This window comes from Coregonus lavaretus (assembly GCF_964263955.1).
Source record: "Coregonus lavaretus genome assembly, chromosome: 6".
In the NCBI taxonomy this organism is placed as follows: Eukaryota; Metazoa; Chordata; class Actinopteri; order Salmoniformes; family Salmonidae; genus Coregonus; species Coregonus lavaretus.
This window is the reverse complement of record NC_139993.1, coordinates 64,254,176-64,276,726: the sequence shown is the minus strand read 5'-3', so window position 1 is coordinate 64,276,726 and position 22,551 is coordinate 64,254,176. Positions and strand designations below refer to the sequence as shown.

General features: G+C 46.9%; 1 protein-coding gene across 3 annotated transcripts in view; it reads right to left on the bottom strand.

Annotated features, from left to right (window-relative positions):
* The window catches only part of LOC311131266 (tyrosine-protein kinase RYK-like), a 96,679-nt gene that overhangs the window by 29,687 nt on the left and 44,441 nt on the right, over positions 1 to 22,551 (bottom strand). For 2 of the 3 annotated variants that reach the window (XM_084164135.1, XM_084164134.1), the window contains exons 8-10: positions 14,378 to 14,461; positions 6,309 to 6,434; positions 125 to 211 (exon numbers count right to left, since the gene is read on the bottom strand). In XM_084164135.1, coding sequence (XP_084020261.1) covers positions 125 to 211; positions 6,309 to 6,434; positions 14,378 to 14,461 — 297 coding nt within the window. The remainder of the gene's footprint in view (positions 1 to 124; positions 212 to 6,308; positions 6,435 to 14,377; positions 14,462 to 22,551) is intronic. The other variant, XM_084164136.1, reaches the window with a different exon arrangement.

Below are 22,551 nucleotides of genomic sequence, written 5' to 3'. Positions count from 1 at the left end.
ACAGCATAATGTTTCAATTTACGGATGGAAAACATTGTTTGTTACACTAGAGCGCAATAGCTGAAGCAGTGACATGGGACTGAATGGGTTGCAGGCAGTGATGAGGGAATGGACGACTGCGTACCTTTCACAGTCTTCACAAAGCACTGCTTCTCCTTGGTCGGGTCCTTCTCGTCCAATAGAACACCGTGGAAGATGCGGCCAAACGTTCCTGTGAAAGAAGAGCACAGATTTTATTAAAAGGAAAGTACAAGGGCAGAGGCAGGCGCGTCTCATTGACAGACTGACAGTGAAACGTCACCTCACACACACTGGCTGACAGAGGGTGGGCTTTTGTTAATTCCTTTATCACTCATTGGAAAACATAAAAATGACATAGAACCCCAATGAACAGCATTTCAGGGCTCTGTAAAACTCGTATCCCTCAGGGCTCGGTACTAGGTCCTCTCCTGGTGTCCCCCAGGGCTCGGTACTAGGTCCTCTCCTGTTCTCACTACTGGTATCCCCCAGGGTTCGGTACTAGGTCCTCTCCTGTTCTCACTACTGGTGTCCCTCAGGGATCGGTACTAGGTCCTCTCCTGTTCTCACTACTGGTGTCCCCCAGGGCTCGGTACTAGGTCCTCTCCTGTTCTCACTACTGGTGTCCCTCAGGGATCGGTACTAGGTCCTCTCCTGTTCTCACTACTGGTGTCCCCCAGGGATCGGTACTAGGTCCTCTCCTGTTCTCACTACTGGTGTCCATCAGGGATCGGTACTAGGTCCTCTCCTGTTCTCACTACTGGTGTCCCCCAGGGCTCGGTACTAGGTCCTCTCCTGTTCTCACTACTGGTGTCCCCCAGGGATCGGTACTAGGTCCTCTCCTGTTCTCACTACTGGTGTCCCCCAGGGATCGGTACTAGGTCCTCTCCTGTTCTCACTACTGGTGTCCCCCAGGGCTTGTTTCTAGGTATTCTTTAATGTCTCACTACTGGTGTCCCCCAAGGCTTGTTTCTAGGTATTCTTTAATGTCTCACTACTGGTGTCCCCCAAGGCTTGTTTCTAGGTATTCTTTAATGTCTGACTACTGGTATCCCCCAGGGCTTGTTTCTAGGTATTCTTTAATGTCTCACTACTGGTGTCCCCCAAGGCTTGTTTCTAGGTATTCTTTAATGTCTCACTACTGGTGTCCCCCAAGGCTTGTTTCTAGGTATTCTTTAATGTCTCACTACTGGTGTCCATCAGGGATCGGTACTAGGTCCTCTCCTGTTCTCACTACTGGTGTCCCCCAGGGATCGGTACTAGGTCCTCTCCTGTTCTCACTACTGGTGTCCCCCAGGGCTTGTTTCTAGGTATTCTTTAATGTCTCACTACTGGTGTCCCCCAAGGCTTGTTTCTAGGTATTCTTTAATGTCTCACTACTGGTGTCCCCCAAGGCTTGTTTCTAGGTATTCTTTAATGTCTCACTACTGGTATCCCCCAGGGCTTGTTTCTAGGTATTCTTTAATGTCTCACTACTGGTGTCCCCCAAGGCTTGTTTCTAGGTATTCTTTAATGTCTCACTACTGGTGTCCCCCAAGGCTTGTTTCTAGGTATTCTTTAATGTCTCACTACTGGTGTCCCCCAAGGCTTGTTTCTAGGTATTCTTTAATGTCTCACTACTGGTATCCCCCAGGGCTTGTTTCTAGGTATTCTTTAATGTCTCACTACTGGTATCCCCCAGGGCTTGTTTCTAGGTATTCTTTAATGTCTCACTACTGGTGTCCCCCAAGGCTTGTTTCTAGGTATTCTTTAATGTCTCACTACTGGTGTCCCCCAAGGCTTGTTTCTAGGTATTCTTTAATGTCTCACTACTGGTATCCCCCAGGGCTTGTTTCTAGGTATTCTTTAATGTCTCACTACTGGTATCCCCCAGGGCTTGTTTCTAGGTATTCTTTAATGTCTCACTACTGGTGTCCCCCAGGGCTTGTTTCTAGGTATTCTTTAATGTCTCACTACTGGTGTCCCCCAAGGCTTGTTTCTAGGTATTCTTTAATGTCTCACTACTGGTATCCCCCAGGGCTTGTTTCTAGGTATTCTTTAATGTCTCACTACTGGTATCCCCCAGGGCTTGTTTCTAGGTATTCTTTAATGTCTCACTACTGGTGTCCCCCAAGGCTTGTTTCTAGGTATTCTTTAATGTCTCACTACTGGTGTCCCCCAGGGCTTGTTTCTAGGTATTCTTTAATGTCTCACTACTGGTATCCCCCAGGGCTTGTTTCTAGGTATTCTTTAATGTCTCACTACTGGTGTCCCCCAAGGCTTGTTTCTAGGTATTCTTTAATGTCTCACTACTGGTGTCCCCCAAGGCTTGTTTCTAGGTATTCTTTAATGTCTCACTACTGGTATCCCCCAGGGCTTGTTTCTAGGTATTCTTTAATGTCTCACTACTGGTATCCCCCAGGGCTTGTTTCTAGGTATTCTTTAATGTCTCACTACTGGTATCCCCCAGGGCTTGTTTCTAGGTATTCTTTAATGTCTCACTACTGGTGTCCCCCAAGGCTTGTTTCTAGGTATTCTTTAATGTCTCACTACTGGTGTCCCCCAAGGCTTGTTTCTAGGTATTCTTTAATGTCTCACTACTGGTGTCCCCCAGGGCTCGGTACTAGGTATTCTTTAATGTCTCACTACTGGTGTCCCCCAAGGCTTGTTTCTAGGTATTCTTTAATGTCTCACTACTGGTATCCCCCAGGGCTTGTTTCTAGGTATTCTTTAATGTCTCACTACTGGTATCCCCCAGGGCTTGTTTCTAGGTATTCTTTAATGTCTCACTACTGGTGTCCCCCAAGGCTTGTTTCTAGGTATTCTTTAATGTCTCACTACTGGTGTCCCCCAAGGCTTGTTTATAGGTATTCTTTAATGTCTCACTACTGGTGTCCCCCAGGGCTCGGTACTAGGTATTCTTTAATGTCTCACTACTGGTGTCCCCCAAGGCTTGTTTCTAGGTATTCTTTAATGTCTCACTACTGGTGTCCCCCAAGGCTTGTTTCTAGGTATTCTTTAATGTCTCACTACTGGTGTCCCCCAGGGATCGGTACTAGGTCCTCTCCTGGTGTCCATCAGGGCTTGGTACTAGGTCCTCTCCTGGTGTCCCCCAGGGCTCGGTTCTAGGTCCTCTCGTCACTAACTTTGGTCATATCCTCAAAGTCTCGCCTACCATTGCTATGCTGATGACAGTCAACCTAAAAACAAAATCACGGGACAATGACAGAGCTATTCTGACAAAACAGCTTCAACACACGGTAAAGAGAGAAGGGCGCTATATAAGCATTGATAGCTTCAGGGACAGAGAAACAGAGGAGAGAAGCAGGTAAAAATACATTAAAACAGCGTCAATCATCAAGGTAAACTGAAGAATACAGGCCTGGAGGCCAACTTGGCCCTGTGTAACTTGGCCCTGTGTCTCAACAGGAGTGGTGATGACGGATAACAACAGGGTTAGTGTTTAACTGTCTCTTCATTCTCTCCCCGGCTCTGTCGGGCGAGTCTGGACCTGCAGGCTCGCTGGAACAGAAGAAACCCATACAGAGTGGAGAGCCCCCTCCAAGGGCTCCTTTTCCCTCCCTCCCTCCCTCACAAACATCCTGACCTCTTCCTATAGGGCCGGTGCTCTGGAGAGCACCGACTGAGGTAATTTTCTGCTGTAAATCTGAATGGAATAGTTCCAACATCACTTTGGCAAAAACAACTTTCTCCAGTCCTCGTTGCACAAGGCAGGCACATTGATAAAGGTGAGGTCTCCGGGGAGAGGGAATTGGATATCACGAGTGGTCAGCAAACAACAATCCTAAACTAAAGACGCCAGCACAGATCATTAGGTCTACACGTGCACCATGTGTGACTGGTCATCAATGATAACAACACCGTTTATGCAGTGTGCCTGAGGGTTTTGAATGTGGTCTGTGGCTGTGTGATAAAAAAAAGCCACCAAATAAACTCAGTAAACCATATTCACAGGAATACGGCAAAGAAGTGGGTGATGTTCTCCAACATACAAGAAATAAGCACTCGCTGTTATAACACAGAACACACAGCCTTGGGCTATGGGAGGCCAGGGAGGATCAGATCAGGTTTTTGCTGAGGAGTAGTGTGATTTCTGCAGGCCGTTGTGTCATCATCTTCTCAGCAGACTCCTCAGCTTGGGGCCAGACCAGAGCTACGCTGGAGCAAAGCCAGGACCAGACCAGAGCTACGCTGGAGCAAGGCCAGGGCCGGACCAGAGCTACGCTGGAGGAAGGCCAGGGCCAGACCAGAGCTACGCTGGAGCAAAGCCAGGGCCAGACCAGAGCTACGCTGGAGCAAGGCCAGGGCCGGACCAGAGCTACGCTGGAGGAAGGCCAGGGCCAGACCAGAGCTACGCTGGAGCAAAGCCAGGGCCAGACCAGAGCTACGCTGGAGCAAGGCCAGGGCGATATTGTCAATTTCCTCCTGAGACGAGTCCTTTTGGATACATTTCCTCAGCACTCTGTCTCCAAGAGATCTAAACGAGGAACTAGACAGAAGTTGCTGGATATTGGCGGGAACTGGAACGCGTTGTCGTACACGTCGATCCAGAGCATCCCAAACATGCTCTATGGGTGACATGTCTGGTGAGTATGCAGGCCATGGAAGAACTGGGACATTTTCAACTTCCAGGAATTGTGTACAGATCCTTGTGACATGGGGGCGGGCATTATCATGCTGAAACATGAGGTGATGGCGGCGGATGAATGGCACGTCAATGGGCCACAGGATCTCGTCACGGTATCTCTGCATTCAAATGGCCATCGATAAAATGCAATTGTGTTTGTTGTCCGTAGCTTATGCCTGCCCATACCATAACCCCACAGTAACCATGGGATACTCTGTTCACAACGTTGACATCAGCAAACCGCTAACCCACACGACGCCATACACGCATCCGTGAAGAGCACACTTCTCCAGCGTGCCAGTGGCCATCGAAGGTGAGCATTTGGCCACTGAAGTCGGTTACGAGCTATGTACGCATAGCTGGTGGGGTGGGAAAGCCACGGAACCATTTCGGAACGGGTCCAACTTTTTGGACACGTTGAAGACCTCTAATTCCAAATATCCACACATCGCATACTACTACCTGAATGAAGCAATACATGTCGTATAGAGGTCAATGGAATGCAGACCGTGAGCAAAGTGTAAAGGAAGCCCTCATTGGTGGCCAATCAAAAACATATGGTCTAACAATGTGGATATTTGTAAAAATCAGTCATGATGTATGTGTTCTAACCGGCCGGCCCACAACGTGGTTACTAAAATCCCATTTGGATATATTTGGCTGTTTTCGCTGCATTATATTTAGAAGTTATCCCTTTTCACCTTTATAAAACATGGCTGCTAAGTGCTAACACCCCATTCGCATAAGCAGGTAGCATAACTAGCCATATAGAAATCGGTGGTGGTAGTTGAAGCCGTTTTGAAGTGTAATGCAGTTGGTGACGATGGCATGAACATGTATTGGGGTTGACATGCATATACTCCCATTTTTACCCATTATGTGAAACACACAGTTGGCTAATTTTCCGTGCATGGCGTTTCCTTTGTTTTGGTCGAATTTCATTGATCTATGTATTGGGCAAATGTAATTATTATTATTATTATATTTTTTTTTTCTGGGGGTAGATCACCTTAGTTGGAAGTGGGATCTGGTCATTCGACCGTGTGTTCTGTAACATCTTTAAATTTCACAACCACGTAAAACAATAACATTCATCCATCAGTCATGAATCAATGTGTGCGTCTGTGTCCCTAAACCCTATACAGTGCCCTTCTTTTGACCAGGGCCCCTAGGCGTGCCAGCGAATAGGGTGCCATTTGGGGCGTGCGCACAGACGTCACAAAACACCTTGTAAGGGCTTAGTAGGAAATGGAGTCGAACAGTGTGTTCTGTGTTCTTTCGTTTCACAACATGGAGATAATTGCAGAGGTCAGAGGACACATTTCCCAGAAGTCAACAGCAGATCTATCGGACAGGTTGGGTCCCGCCACAGTCACGGTCTGTGTCCTGTGACTGTAGGCTATAGTTGTCTCACTAATGCTGTAGAGATGCAATCAGGATATTTGTGTTGCGATGGTTAATGCAGTTAACCATCGCAAACTGTTGCGAACTGTTGCAGTCGCTGGTTGCGAACTGTTGCAGTCGCTGGTGCAATACTCTGTGTGTGTGTGTGTATGTGTGTGTGTGTGTGTGTGTGTGTGTGTGTGTGTGTGTGTGTGTGTGTATGTGTATGTGTGTGTGTGTGTGTGTGTGTGTGTGTGTGTGTGTGTGTGTGTGTGGTTACCTTCGTGCAGGACGTCCCGTAGAGTGACTCTCAGTCTGGAGATGGCGATGTCTTTGACCTTGGCTTTGACCTCCAGCAGACTAACACTTCTCAGGTCGTTCTTCTCAATACGCAGGGACGGGTAGCCTGGGTGAGAGAGAGAGAGAGAGACAGAGAGACAGAGAGACAGAGAGACAGAGAGACAGAGAGAGAGAGAGAGAGAGAGAGAGAGAGAGAGAGAGAGAGAGAGAGAGAGAGAGAGAGAGAGAGAGGCAGGGAGAGAGAGAGAGAGAGGGAGGGAGACATACAGACAAGTCAGTGAGGGTTTGAAATCAGACTTCTAATACACGCTCTCCTCCCTTCTAATACACGCTCTCCTCCCTTCTAATACACGCTCTCCTCCCTTCTAATACACGCTCTCCTCCCTTCTAATACACTCTCTCCTAACTTTACTGTCTCTTTCACCGTCGCCTTCCAATAAACGTGAAAATATGTAAAGGAGTTGGAACCTTAGTATGATGACTGAAATATGACTTTTATCTGAGGCTCAAAGAGTTTGAAATCCATGTCTAAAACTGAATCAACATCTTCAAATTGGCAAGTTCGTTTTAAATTCTCTTGATGTCTGTTACAGTACAATCACACAAGACAACCAACCAGGGATTAGGCTGATTAGATAAACCGCATGTATCCAGAGTCCATTTCATAACATCTTTACAGACACACAGTACCAGTCAAAAGTTTGGACACACCTACTCATTCAACGGCTGTTCTTTATTTTTTACTATTTTCTACATTATAGAATAACAGTGAAGACATAAAAACTATGAAATAACACCAAAAAAAAAGTTAAATATATTTTATTCTTCAAAATAGCCACCCTTTGCCTTGATGACAGATTTACACACTCTTGGCATTCTCTCAACCAGCTTCACCTGGAATGCTTTTCCAACAGTCTTGAAGGAGTTCCCACATATGCTGAGCACTTGTTGGTCGCTTTTCCTTCACTCATCCCAAACCATCTCAATTAGGTTGAGGTCGGGTGATTGTGGAGGCCAGGTCATCTGATGCAGCACTCCATCACTCTCCTTCTTGGTAAAATAGCCTTTCCACAGCCTGGAGGTGTTTCATTGTCCTGTTGAAAAACAAATGATAGTCCCACTAAGCCCAAACCAGATGGGATGGCGTATCACTGCAGAATGCTGTGGTAGCCATGCTGGTTAAGACTCCCTTGAATTCTAAATAAATCACAGACAGTGTCACCAGCAAAGCACCCTCACATCTCCTCCATGCTTCACGGTGGGAACCACACATGCGGAGATCATCCGTTCACCTACTCTGCGTCCACAAAGACACAGCGGTTGGAACCAAAAATCTCCAATTTGGACTCAGACCAAAAGGAAAGATTTCCACCAGTCTAATGTCTATTGCTCGTGTTTCTTGGCCCAAGCAAGTCTCTTCTTCTTCTTCTTATTGGTGTCTAGTAGTGGTTTCTTTGAAGCAATTCGACCATGAAGGCCTGATTCACGCAGTCTCCTCTGAACAGTTGATGTTGAGATGTGTCTGTTACTTGAACTCTGTGAAGCATTTATTTGGGCTGCAATTTCTGAGGCTGGTAACTCTAATGAACTTATCCTCTGCAGCAGAGGTAACTCTGGGTCTTCCATTCCTGTCACGGTCCTCATGAGTCAGTTTCATTATAACGTTTGATGGTTTTTGCGACTGCACTTGAAGAAACGTTTAAAGTTCTTGAAATGTTCCATATTGACTGACCTTCATGTCTTAAAGTAATGATGGACTGTCGTTTCGCTTTGCTTATTTGAGCTGTTCTTGCAATAATATGGACTTTTCTTTTACCAAATAGGGCTATCTTCTGTATACCAACCCTACCTTGTCACAACACAACTGATTGGCTCAAATGCATTAAGAAGGAAAGAAATTCCACAAGTTAACTTTTAACAAGGCACACCTGTTAATTGAAATGCATTCCAGGTGACAACCTCATGAAACTGGTTGAGAGAATGCCAAGCGTGTGCAAAGCTGTCATCAGGGCAAAGGCTGGCTACTTTGAAGAATCTCAAATACATTTTGATTTGTTTCACACTTTTTTGGTTACTACATGATTCCATATGTGTGTTATTTCATAGTTTTGATGCATATTGTAACATGTTAGTGAAGATAGACTACAATATGCTGTACTGTAATGTGTTATCTGACTGCTGCTGGCTAACAGGTAAAGAAGGAATCCTTTGTGAGGCCGCCTTATTCCCAGTCACTCAGGGTACATCCCAAAATGGCACCCTATTCCCTATGTAGTGCACTACTTTTGACCAGAGGAAAAGTAAGGCACTAGATAAGGGATAGGGGCGCCATTTGGGACTCAACCTCAGCCGCGTCTGGTTAACCGCCGGTGAAGACTGGAGCAGTGAGGCGAGACGAGACGCAATCCAAAAATACCGATATTAAAACAGAGGAGGAGTTGAGCAATCAGATTGGCATGAAAGTATTAAAAGCTACAATCTGGGATTTGAGTTTGAGCACCAACAGCAGACACATTTGAATACACAGGTAACTGACTAAATAGAGTGACTAAATCAGGGTGTTGGGCCACCGCGAGCAGAACGGAACAGCTTCAATGCGCCTCGGCATAGACTCTATTGGACTTCCATCATTTGGTGTTTTGTTGCTGGTGGTGGAGAAAAAAAACGCAGTCTCAGGTTCCCCTCCGGAACCTTCCTAAGTGTTCAATTGAGTTGAGATCAGGTGATAGACCCACAAACACGGTGCGCGGGTCAGCTGTTTGTTTACCCGCAACTGCTAATAACCCCATCCGTAACCACCAGACTATGTGATAAAGTGAAAATCTGGGGAGGCCCGCACCGGCCTAACGCGCTAAAATAGAAAATTAGTTTTTCCCAGTTGGGCTTGGATGATCCTGATAAAGATACCACCTCTACGGAAGTCCCCAACTGCGCGTTCACATTCTCTCAAGATGCTGAAAGAAGTCACATTTCTCCACTCCTGTTCCCAAGTCAAAATGTACATTTGGTGTGTTATTTTTACTGAAAGCAATGCAGGAGTAATTCTGCAGGAGTTACTATTAAGGCTAGGTTATAGACCTACAGTTAGGGTCCGGATTTCAGTTTCCATTTAACCCAACTGAACAGTGGGCTACAGTTCCCTTGACGTGCCACAGGCCTATTTGAAGTCCCCGTCTTGTGACTGTCGAATTTGTATAGCGCCTCACAATCATCACACATAACATAGCCGGCACTGCTATCATCCTCTTTTACCACTTCACCAAATCTTTCCCAAACATTAGACTACTGTTCTGGCCTTCCCTTCTATTAAATTTCAAATCTCCATTTCGCAGCTTTTCTCTATTTGAATTAACCTTTGACATGATCCTTTTTGCCCTCAGCGGATCAACGTTCACTTTTTCTGCCCCTTCCCAAAAGCGTTTGGCGATTGGTGTGTAGGCGATTGGTGTGTTAAAAGTTAGGCCCTAAAGCTTACGCACTAAACGCCAGACAGCCTAAAAATAATGAAAGAAAAACCTCAATGTAGCCTGTAGATATAAATTGCACAAGAATGATACTTTTATGTCACGACTTCCGCCGAGGCTGCCCCCCCCCTTCCTGGTTCGGGCAGGCTTCGGCGTTCGTCGTCACCGGAGTACTAGCTACTGCCGATCCCATTCTCATCACTCCACTTGTCATGTCTTGTCAATCACACACACACAAACACCTGGTGCTCATTCCCCTAATTAGTATGTGTATAAGTGTTCCCTCTGTTCCCCTTGTCTTTGTGAGTGATTGTTTGTTGTGAGAGCGTGTAGCTCGGTTGAGCTACTCTTCACTGTGTTATTGCCAAGGTGGGTGTTTTCCCTTGTAATAGTTACGTTTTGACGCTTGGGGCGTTTGATTTATGTAAACGGAATAAACTCTGGACTTCTGTGTTTTACCTCCGGCGCCTGACTCCTTTATTCACACCTCGTCACAATTTATGGATTGTTTTTAAAACGTATTGTTTTCTCTTTATTCAACCCATCTGCCCGCCACCCAATATTTCATGACCCTTAACCCAACCACCCCACGGATATAACCGCGGGGACAGCGGGTTGTGAGTCACTAACACACCCTTTAAAACCCCCTGTGCTCCTTTTGGGATCCTTCAAAAGTCACTGAGATCTCTTCTAGCCACGGTAGCCAAAATGATTATACATGACCCTAAGCATGATTAAATATTAACCGCTTAATTAACTCAGGAACCACACCTGTGTGGAAGCGCCTGCTTTCAATATACTTTGTATCCCTCATTTACTCAAGTGGTTCCTCACGTTAAAGACAAAAACGCCTGTAAAGATCCCAGATTGCACATTTAAACATCAGTAACAAAACACCATAAAACATCCCAGCTTCAGTCAGACGGACAGGCCGACTCTTTGGGTTGAGTTAATCCAGTCCAGGACAAGCTAAACTAAGCTAAGCCTGAGGGATCCTCGCATGCTAGTGCACATCCATCCATTCATTCAAAGCTGTTTGGGACAGCATATGGAAAAAGGGGAAAATGCTTAATAAACTTCCAAGAACCACATGATGCCTAAAGGCGACAGTGAGGTCAGGATTGGTATGCGCCTTTGTCAAATCAAAGTTTATTTGTTGCATTCACAGATTAGCAGATGTTAAAGCAGGTGAAGTGAAATGCTTGTGTTTCAAGCTCCAGCTGTTTAACAGTACAATACTATCTAAGAAAGTTGAAGAGGGCACGACAACGCCTTTTCCCCCTCAGGAGACTGAAATGATTTGGCATGGGTCCCCAGATCCTCAAAAAGTTCTACAGCTACGCCATCGAGAGCATCCTGACCGATTGCATCACCGCCTGGTATGGCAACTGCTTGGCATCCGACCGTAAGGCGCTACAGAGGGTAGTGCGTACGGCCCAGTATATCACTGGGGCCAAGCTTCCTGCCATCCAGGACCTACAGTGAGGGAAAAAAGTATTTGATCCCCTGCTGATTTTGTACATTTGCCCACTGACAAAGACATGATCAGTCTATAATTTTAATGGTAGGTTTATTTGAACAGTGAGAGACAGAATAACAACAACAAAAATCCAGAAAAACGCATGTCAAAAATGTTATAAATTGATTTGCATTTTAATGAGGGAAATAAGTATTTGACCCCTCTGCAAAACATGACTTAGTACTTGGTGGCAAAACCCTTGTTGGCAATCACAGAGGTCAGACGTTTCTTGTAGTAGGCCACCAGGTTTGCACACATCTCAGGAGGGATTTTGTCCCACTCCTCTTTGCAGACCTTCTCCAAGTCATTAAGGTTTCGAGGCTGACGTTTGGCAACTCGAACCTTCAGCTCCCTCCACAGATTTTCTATGGGATTAAGGTCTGGAGACTGGCTAAGCCACTCCAGGACCATAATGTGCTTCTTCTTGAGCCACTCCTTTGTTGCCTTGGCCGTGTGTTTTGGGTCATTGTCATGCTGGAATACCCATCCACAACCCATTTTATATGCCCTGGCTGAGGGAAGGAGGTTCTCACCCAAGATGACGGTACATGGTCCCGTCCATTGTCCCTTTGATGCGGTGAAGTTGTCCTGTCCCCTTAGCAGAAAAATACCCCCAAAGCATAATGTTTCCACCTCCATGTTTGACGGTGGGGATGGTGTTCTTGGGGTCATAGGCAGCATTCCTCCTCCTCCAAACACGGCGAGTTGAGTTGATGCCAAAGAGCTCAATTTTGGTCTCATCTGACCACAACACTTTCACCCAGTTCTCCTCTGAATCATTCAGATGTTCATTGGCAAACTTCAGACGGCCCTGTATATGTGCTTTCTTGAGCAGGGGGACCTTGCGGGCGCTGCAGGATTTCAGTCCTTCACGGCGTAGTGTGTTACCAATTGTTTTCTTGGTGACTATGGTCCCAGCTGCCTTGAGATCATTGACAAGATCCTCCCGTGTAGTTCTGGGCTGATTCCTCACCGTTCTCATGATCATTGCAACTCCACGAGGTGAGATCTTGCATGGAGCCCCAGGCAGAGGGAGATTGACAGTTATTGTGTTTCTTCCATTTGTGAATAATCGCACCAACTGTTGTCACCTTCTCACCAAGCTGCTTTGCGATGGTCTTGTAGCCCATTCCAGCCTTGTGTAGGTCTACAATCTTGTTCCTGACATCCTTGGAGAGCTCTTTGGTCTTGGCCATGGTGGAGAGTTTGGAATCTGATTGATTGATTGCTTCTGTGGACAGGTGTCTTTTATACAGGTAACAAGCTGAGATTAGGAGCACTCCCTTTAAGAGTGTGCTCCTAATCTCAGCTCGTTACCTGTATAAAAGACACCTGGGAGCCAGAAATCTTTGATTGAGAGGGGGTCAAATACTTATTTCCCTCATTAAAATGCAAATCAATTTATAACATTTTTGACATGTATTTTTCTGGATTTTGTTGTTGTTATTCTGTCTCTCACTGTTCAAATAAACCTACCATTAAAATTATAGACTGATAATTTCTTTGTCAGTGGGCAAACGTACAAAATCAGCAGGGGATCAAATACTTTTTTCCCTCTCTGTATATACAATTAATCAAATGGCCACCCTGACTATTTGCATTGACCCCCTCCCTTCCTTTGGTTTTACACTGCTGCTACTCGCTGTCTATTATCTATGAATAGTCACTTTACCCCTGCCTACCTATGTACAAATTACCTCAACTAACCTTTTGGGGGGGGCTTTAGTTCATTTAGTAAATGAAAACTGCATTGTTGGTTAAGGGCTTGTAAGTTGTAAGTAAGCATTTCATGGTAAGGTCTACACCTGTTGTATTCTGAGAATGTGACAAATAACATTTGATTTGATTTTTTAAACAGCACAATACTATCTAACAGTAAGATACTGTACACAAATACATATTTGTTTACTTATTAAGAAATAATCAGAAAAGGCAAATAAGGTCATTTATTTATTATATAATGTAACTGTAGCACAAGGTCAGTACCATCCGTTACAGCGAGCAGACATAACCCTTCTAGTATTTCTACAGTCTTGAGACCCAAGAGATGTTACAGCTTGCTGTTGCCACCTAGTGTGTAAACTGAGAACACCACCAAACTACGTTCAACGTCAACCACCCGAGTGTGATGGGTAGGACTGTGACGATTATGGAATTTTGGGTAACGAATGTCATGAAAACGACCACGGATTTCATAATTGTCATTTTTGTTGATACATGTTTAGAGATTGTATTGCATCTTTGGCTACGGCCTAACGAATACAACATAGCTCTGGTGACACCCCCATATTTAAAAAAAAATTGTTTGACTACTTGGAACTTTTGGAAATGAAGCTTTTCCTCCAGACCGTTCTGTTCTGCTCGTAAAATCATTACCAATTTTACCCTTTTCATGTCAACATTTTAAACTGCTATTAGGTCAACTATATATACTTGAAAATAAAGTTAAATCCCTCCTCAAATAAATGTATTGAGACGATTATGACAAATTTGTTGACGGTCATTGTCCATAATTGTCCGTTACAAGATTATAGGATAATGGTGCCACCAGCCCTGGTGATGAGATCAGACTAAGTCATTTTCACTGCGAGGAACGGCACTGCAACATCGCCCAATGATAGTACTGATTAAATGAAATACATTTACTGGAAGGAGCATGAAAAGTGAGCACTTAGAGGACGGAGCCAACTCCAGCAATGTGGATGGATTAGGTAGACATATATAAATGACAGAGAATAAACATGGGGAAGAACTAATGAGTTAGTAGAAGTTATGAATTGGGCCCTGTGTTTTGGACTATAATGTCACATGACCTAGATTATCCTGTATTTGAAGCTGTGTCCAGAAAAGAGAAATCCACCTAAAACGAAATATAGTTGTCTGAGGACGGAGCTGGACCATCTGACATAAGAAAAAAAGGGGACGGATTGATGAAAAAGCTTTAAATAAAAAAAGGTCAAAATGCAGGTCATGTGACATGACTGCCCAAAACACAGGGGCCTAGTTCTGAAACAGGTGCAATGGATGGGCCCATGGTAAGACTGGACTACAAGTGAGTGAACTTACTTTTGGTTTCATGGATGGGGGCACCAGGGTTTGGGAAGGTGGCAGCAGCAAGCTGGAGAATGGGTGCAGTGCCAGAGTGATTGTCTGATGGTGAGAGGACAGGGGAATGGAGGGAGGGAGAGTTGGGGAGAGAGAGGGGGATGGAGGGAGGGAGAGTTGGGGAGAGAGAGGGGGATGGAGGGAGGGAGAGTTGGGGAGAGAGAGGGGGATGGAGGGAGGGAGAGTTGGGGAGAGAGGGGGATGGAGGGAGGGAGAGTTGGAGGGAGAGAGGGGGATGGAGGGAGGGAGAGTTGGAGAGAGAGAGGGGGATGGAGGGAGGGAGAGTTGGAGAGAGAGAGGGGGATGGAGGGAGGGAGAGTTGGAGGGAGAGAGGGGGATGGAGGGAGGGAGAGTTGGAGAGAGAGAGGGGGATGGAGGGAGGGAGAGTTGGGGAGAGAGAGGGGGATGGAGGGAGGGAGAGTTGGGGAGAGAGGGGGATGGAGGGAGGGAGAGTTGGGGAGAGAGAGGGATGGAGGGAGGGAGAGTTGGAGAGAGAGGGGGATGGAGGGAGAGTTGGAGAGAGAGGGGGATGGAGGGAGGGAGGGAGAGTTGGAGAGAGAGGGGGATGGAGGGAGGGAGAGTTGGGGAGAGAGAGGGATGGAGGGAGGGAGGGAGGGAGAGTTGGGGAGAGAGAGGGATGGAGGGAGGGAGAGTTGGAGAGAGAGGGGGATGGAGGGAGGGAGAGTTGGAGAGAGAGGGGGATGGAGGGAGAGTTGGAGAGAGAGGGGGATGGAGGGAGGGAGGGAGAGTTGGAGAGAGAGGGGGATGGAGGGAGGGAGGGAGAGTTGGAGAGAGAGGGGGATGGAGGGAGGGAGGGAGAGTTGGAGAGAGAGGGGGATGGAGGGAGGGAGGGAGAGTTGGAGAGAGAGGGGGATGGATGGAGGGAGGGAGAGTTGGAGAGAGAGGGGGATGGAGGGAGGGAGAGTTGGAGAGAGGGGGATGGAGGGAGGGAGAGTTGGAGAGAGAGAGCAACAGAGGTGATTAAGGGTTGGGTAAATGGCTGGTGTTGGATGGTACCATTAAACACATTGAAGCAAGCAACCACAAGACAGTAGAGGGCTGAACAGCCACAACAACGTGTAATAGGAGGACACAGCCACTAGATGGCCACAGTGTACATACACCCTCTTACACAGACGCATGTAAACACCACTGAGTAAAAGGCATGGTCAAACCGACATCTGCATTGGCCGTGCAGCGTTTAGGGTGATACGGCCTCTGCAGAAGTCAGCGCATTCATACTTCTTGTGCTTTGCGGAGCAGCACAGAGCTGTTGAGCAGAGGAAGTTGTCAAGGAAGTGAGTTTGCGTTTATACAGGACCTCCCACACCCACCTACTGTCAACCAATCATGTCAATGAGGAGCTATACGGAGCACTCCGCATTGTTACAACATTTGGGAGGCGCACGCCGATGCGGCACGGAGCTCGATCTGGCCTCTGCATGCCTCCAGAGGCTACGTACTTGCGCCTCACTCTCCATAAGGAGCCTCAGACCACGTTTTCGGATCAAGCATAAATTGGCTTTTAAAAACGGTAATCACAATGAATGGAAATGGTTGGTGGCATGAACGGAATGAAACTGAAAAAACAATGTTGATATACAGTGGATTCGGAAAGTATTCAGACCCCTTGAAGTTTTCCACATTTTGTTACGTACAGCCTTATTCTAAAATTGATTAAAATAAAAAAAATCCCTCAATCTACCACCAACACCCTGGATCAGCTCTCTCTACCACCAACACCCTGGATCAGCTCTCTCTGGCACCCTGGAACAGCTCTCTCTACCACCGACACCCTGGATCAGCTCTCACTACCACCTACACCCTGGATCAGCTCTCTCTGGCACCCTGGATCAGCTCTCACTACCACCGACACCCTGGATCAGCTCTCTCTACCACCAACACCCTGGATCAGCTCTCACTACCACCGACACCCTGGATCAGCTCTCTCTGGCACCGACACCCTGGATCAGCTCTCTCTACCACCAACACCCTGGATCAGCTCTCTCTGGCACCAACACCCTGGATCAGCTCCTCTACCACCAACACCCTGGATCAGCTCTCTCTGGCACCCTGGATCAGCTCTCTCTACCACCGGCACCCTGGATCAGCTCTAACTGGCACCCTGGATCAGCTCTCTGGCACCAACATCCTGGATCAGCTCTCTCTACCACCGACACCCTGGATCAGCTCTCTCTACCACCGACACCCTGGATCAGCTCTCTCTACCACCGACACCCTGGATCAGCTCTCTACCACCGACACCCTGGATCAGCTCTCTGGCACCCTGGATCAGCTCTTTCTACCACCAACACCCTGGATCAGCTCTCTCTGGCACCAACACCCTGGATCAGCTCTTTCTACCACCGACACCCTGGATCAGCTCTCTCTGGCACCGACACCCTGGATCAGCTCTCTCTGGCACCGACACCCTGGATCAGCTCTCTCTGGCACCGACACCCTGGATCAGCTCTCTCTGGCACCGACACCCTGGATCAGCTCTCTCTGGCACCGACACCCTGGATCAGCTCTCTCTGGCACCCTGGATCAGCTCTCTCTACCACCAACACCCAGGATCAGCTCTCTACCACCAACACCCAGGATCAGCTCTTTCTGGCACCAACACCCTGGATCAGCTCTCTCTGGCACCAACACCCTGGATCAGCTCTCTCTGGCACCAACACCCTGGATCAGCTCTCTCTGGCACCGACACCCTGGATCAGCTCTCTCTACCACCGACACCCTGGATCAGCTCTCTACCACCGACACCCTGGATCAGCTCTTTACCACCGACACCCTGGATCAGCTCTCTCTACCACCGACACCCTGGATCAGCTCTCTACCACCGACACCCTGGATCAGCTCTCTGGCACCCTGGATCAGCTCTCTCTACCACAGACACCCTGGATCAGCTCTCTCTACCACAGACACCCTGGATCAGCTCTCTCTACCACAGACACCCTGGATCAGCTCTCTCTACCACAGACACCCTGGATCAGCTCTCTCTACCACCGACACCCTGGATCAGCTCTCTACCACCGACACCCTGGATCAGCTCTCTGGCACCCTGGATCAGCTCTCTGGCACCAACACCATGGATCAGCTCTCTCTGGCACCAACACCATGGATCAGCTCTCTCTGGCACCAACACCCTGGATCAGCTCTCTCTACCACCGACACCCTGGATCAGCTCTTTACCACCGACACCCTGGATCAGCTCTCTGGCACCCTGGATCAGCTCTTTCTACCACCAACACCCTGGATCAGCTCTCTCTGGCACCAACACCCTGGATCAGCTCTCTCTGGCACCAGCACCCTGGATCAGCTCTCTCTGGCACCAGCACCCTGGATCAGCTCTCTCTGGCACCAGCACCCTGGATCAGCTCTCTCTGGCACCGACACCCTGGATTAGCTCTCTCTACCACCGACACCCTGGATCAGCTCTCTACCACAGACACCCTGGATCAGCTCTCTGGCACCCTGGATCAGCTCTTTCTACCACCAACACCCTGGATCAGCTCTCTCTGGCACCAACACCCTGGATCAGCTCTCTCTGGCACCAACACCCTGGATCAGCTCTCTGGCACCAACACCCTGGATCAGCTCTCTCTGGCACCAACACCCTGGATCAGCTCTCTCTGGCACCAGCACCCTGGATCAGCTCTCTCTGGCACCAGCACCCTGGATCAGCTCTCTCTGTATTTGAGGGGCTATCCCTTTCCAAAACTAATGATGAGTACTAAACCGAACGGACAGTGCTTAGCTTTACTAGGCTACTACTACTGCTACTACTACTGCTACTGCTACTGCTACTGCTACTGCTACTACCACTACTATAGCTTAGACCCCAACCGCTTCACATTATCAAACAAGACCACGTGATGTCAGGCAGGGCAAGACTCCTACTGCTCCCATCTCAGACATCTGAAAGAGACAGTTGAGGTGACAGAACAGAGAGCTGCTCTCGCATCAACGACACTTTGACACAGGGGGGGCAGGTATCAAATGGAACCCTACTCCCTACAGCCCCTGGTCAAAAGTAGTGCACTGAATAGGGTGCCATTTGGGACAAACATACAGATATAACCCTCTCAACAGAGACAGGCCCTTGTCTGCCACAAGAATCCGGTCTTGTTTCTCACAACCTTCTGACTCCAGTTTAGCTAATTAGATGATTTCCATCACAGACATGATGGTGTTTGAAGGAGGAATGCAGTTCTGGTGACAGTAGAGTAGAGCAGGCAGTAGGGATGAGAAACAGGAGGCATCCCTAATGGCATCCTATTCCCTATATACATTCAGAAAGTATTCAGACCCCTTGACTTTTTCCACAGTTACGTTAGCCTTATTTTAAAATTGATTAAATTGTATTTTTTCCCCCTCATCAATCTACACACAATACCCCATAATGACGAAGCAAAAACAGGTTTAGACATTATTAAAAATAAAAAACTGAAATATTACATTTACATAAGTATTCAGACCCTTTGCTCAGTACTTTGTTGAAGCGCCTTTGGCAGCGATTACAGCCTCAAGTCTTCTTGGGTATGACGCTACAAGCTTGGCACACCTGTATTTGGGGAGTTTCTCCCATTCTTCTCTGCAGATCCTCTCAAGCGCTGTCAGGTTGAATGGGGAGTGTTGCTGCACAGCTATTTTCAGGTCTCTCCAGAGATGTTCGATCGGGTTCAAGTCCGGACTCTGGCTGGGCCATTCAAGGACAATCAGAGACTGTTGTCTTGGCTGTGTGCTTAGGGTCATTATCCTGTTGGAAGGTGAACCGTCGCCCCAGTCTGAGGTCCTGAGCGCTCTGGCGCAGGTTTTCATCAAGGATCTCTCTGTACTTTGCGCCGTTCACCTTTCCCTCGATCCTGACTAGTCTCCCAGTCCCTGCTGCTGAAAAACATCCCCACAGCATGATACTGCCACCACCATGCTTCACCGAAACGATGGTGCTAGGTTTCCTCCAAATGTGACGCTTGGCATTCAGGCCAAAGTGTTCAATGTTGGTTTCATCAGACCGGAGAATCTTGTTTCTCATGGTCTGAGAGTCTTTAGGTGCCTTTTTGCAAACTCCAAGTGGGCTGTCATGTGCCTTTTACTGAGTGGCTTCCGTCTGGCCACTCTACCATAAAGGCCTGATTGGTGGAGTGCTGCAGAGATGGTTGTCCTTCTGGAAGGTTCTCCCATCTCCACAGATGAACTCTAGAGCTCTGTCAGAGTGACCATCGGGTTCTTGGTCACCTCCCTGACCAAGGCCCTTTTCCCCCGATTGCTCAGTTTGGCCGGGCGCCCTGCTCTAGGAAGAGTCTTGGTGATTCCAAACTCCTTCCATTTAAGAATGATGGAGGCCACTGTGTTCTTGGGGACCTTCAATGCTGCAGAAATGTTTTGGTACCCTTCCCCAGATCTGTGCCTCGACACAATCCTGTCTCGGAGCTCTACGGAGAATTCCTTCGACCTCATGGCTTGGTTTTTGCTCTGACATGCACTGTCAACTGTGGGACCTTATATAGACAGGTGTGTGCCTTTCCAAATCATGTCCAATCAATTGAATTTACCACAGGTGGACTCCAATCAAGTTGTAGAAACATTTCAAGGATGATCAATAGAAACAGGATGCACCTGAGCTCAATTTCAAGTCTCATAGCAAAGGGTCTGAATACTTATGTAAATAAGGTTTCTGTTTTTTATTTTGTATAAATTTGCAAACATTTCTATAAAATCTGTTTTCACTTTGTCATTATGGGGTATTGTGTGTAGAAGTATGATATTTTTATTTAATCCATTTTAGAAGAAGGCTGTAATGTGGAAAAGGGGAAGGGGTCTGAATACTTCCTGAATGCACTGTAGTGCACTACTTTTCACCAGGGTGCACATCAAGACAGACGGACGGACGTGTGACTGTGACCCATTTAAGTTGATCATGTTGTGAAATGGAAGTTGTTTTCTGTTTGTGCGCAAACATATATAGAATATATTTGTTGTCTTTAGGGGGAAGGTGTTACAGGCTTTGGTTTTTCCATTTATATTTCGAGGTTGGACGTTAGCAAGTTGGGCGCACCGATTGGTGTTAGTCAGTATGTGTCACACCTGTGCTGGCTTGTCATCTCATTAGTCAGGTGTTTAAGAGTGGCTGGCCCAGGTGCTCCAGCTGTCTTGAGAGATGTGGAGGGTTAACGCCTTTAGTTGGCTCTATTTGATTTCAAGAAAAACATTAAGAATACCTGCTCTTTCCATGACATAGACTGACCAGGTGAATCCAGGTGAAAGCTATGATCCCTTATTGATGTCACCTGTTAAATCCACTTCAAATCAGTGTAGATGAAGGGGAGGAGACAGGTTAAATAAGGATTTTTAAGCATTGAGACAATTGAGACATGAATTGTGTACAGTACAAGCCAGAGAATGCCAAGAGTGTGCAAAGCTGTCATCAAGGCAAAGGGTGGCTATTTGAAGAATCTCAAATATAAAATAGATTTTGATTTGTTTAACACCTTTTTGGTTACTACATGATTCCATATGTGTTATTTCATAGGTTTGATGTTTTCACTATGTAGAATGTAGAAAATAGTAAAAATAAAGAAAAACCCTTGAATGAGTAGATGTGTCCAAACTTTTGACCAGTAGTGTGTATGTGTGCCAAGACAAAATATTGAAGTGCCTTTGATCGGGGTATCGTAGTAGGTGCCAGGCACAACGGTTTGAGTGTGTCAAGAACTGCAACGCTCCCGGGTTTTTCCACGCTCAACAGTTTCCAGTGTGTACCAAGAATGGTCCACCACCAAAAGGACATCCAGCCAACTTGACACTACTGTGGGAAAGTATTGGAGTCAACATGGGCCAGCATCCCTGTGGAACGCTTTCGACACCTTGTAGAGTCCATGCCCCGACGAATTGAGGCTGTTCTGAGGGCAAAAGGGGGTGCAACTCAATATTAGGACAGTGTTTCTAATGTTTTGTACATTCAGTGTAGATCCACATCCCACACAAGCATAGTTCCTACAGATAATATAGACATATACCATATAGATCCTATTAAATTACTACAGGGGCTATTTCTTATAAACCCTCAGTTTCAGAATGGCCTTGAATTTAATTCCTCTATTGATCGCTACATACACTGAACAAAAATATAAAACGCATCATGCAACAATTTCAGTTACAGTTCATATAAGGAAAATCTGTCAATTGAAATAAATTCATTAGGCCCTAATCTATGGATTTCACATGACTGGGCAGGGGCGCAGCCATGGGTGGGCAATCAGAATTAGTTTTTGCCCCCACAAAAGGGCTTTATTATAGACAGAAATACTCCTCAGTTTCATCAGCTGTCTGGGTGGCTGGTCTCAGACGATCCCGCAGGTGAAGAAGCCGGATGTGGAGGTCCTGGGCTGGCGTGGTTACTCGTGGTCTGCGGTTGTGAGGCCGGATGGACGTACTGCCAAATTCTCTAAAACGACGTTGGAGGCAGCTTATGGTAGTGAAATTAACATTACATTCTCTGGCAACAGCTCTGGTGGACATTCCTGCAGTCAGCATGCCAAACTGCACGCTCCCTCAAAACATCTGTGGCATTGTATTGTGTGACAGAACTGCACATTTTAGAGTGGCCTTTTATTGTCCCCAGCACAAGGTGCACCTGTGTAATGATCATGCTGTTTAATCAGCTTCTTGATATGCCACACCTGTCAGGTGGATGGTTTATCTTGGCAAAGGAGAAATGCTCACTAACAGGGATGTAAACACATTCGTGCACAAAATTTGAGAGAAATAAGCTTTTTGTACGTCTGGAAAATTTCTGGGAACTTTTATTTCAGCTCATGAAACATGGGACTAACACTTTACATGTTGCGTTTATATTTTTGATCAGTGTATATTCAGTCTGAGACTGCCATCCTAGAAGTAATTTGTGCGACTTAAAAATTAGGGACGTTGTACAAAATTGACCAACGATTGGATGGTCTCTAACAAATCAGAGTATCAAAAGTTGAGAACGTCATCATCATGGAGGCCAACTCTGGCCCAGCCCATCCGTTTCTGGGTCCAATCAGAACGGTCAGAATGTGTTTGCGTTCTAGAAATCGCCGGGGAGGGAAGCAAACCCAGACTCATCGTGGGGAAGAAATGTCAGT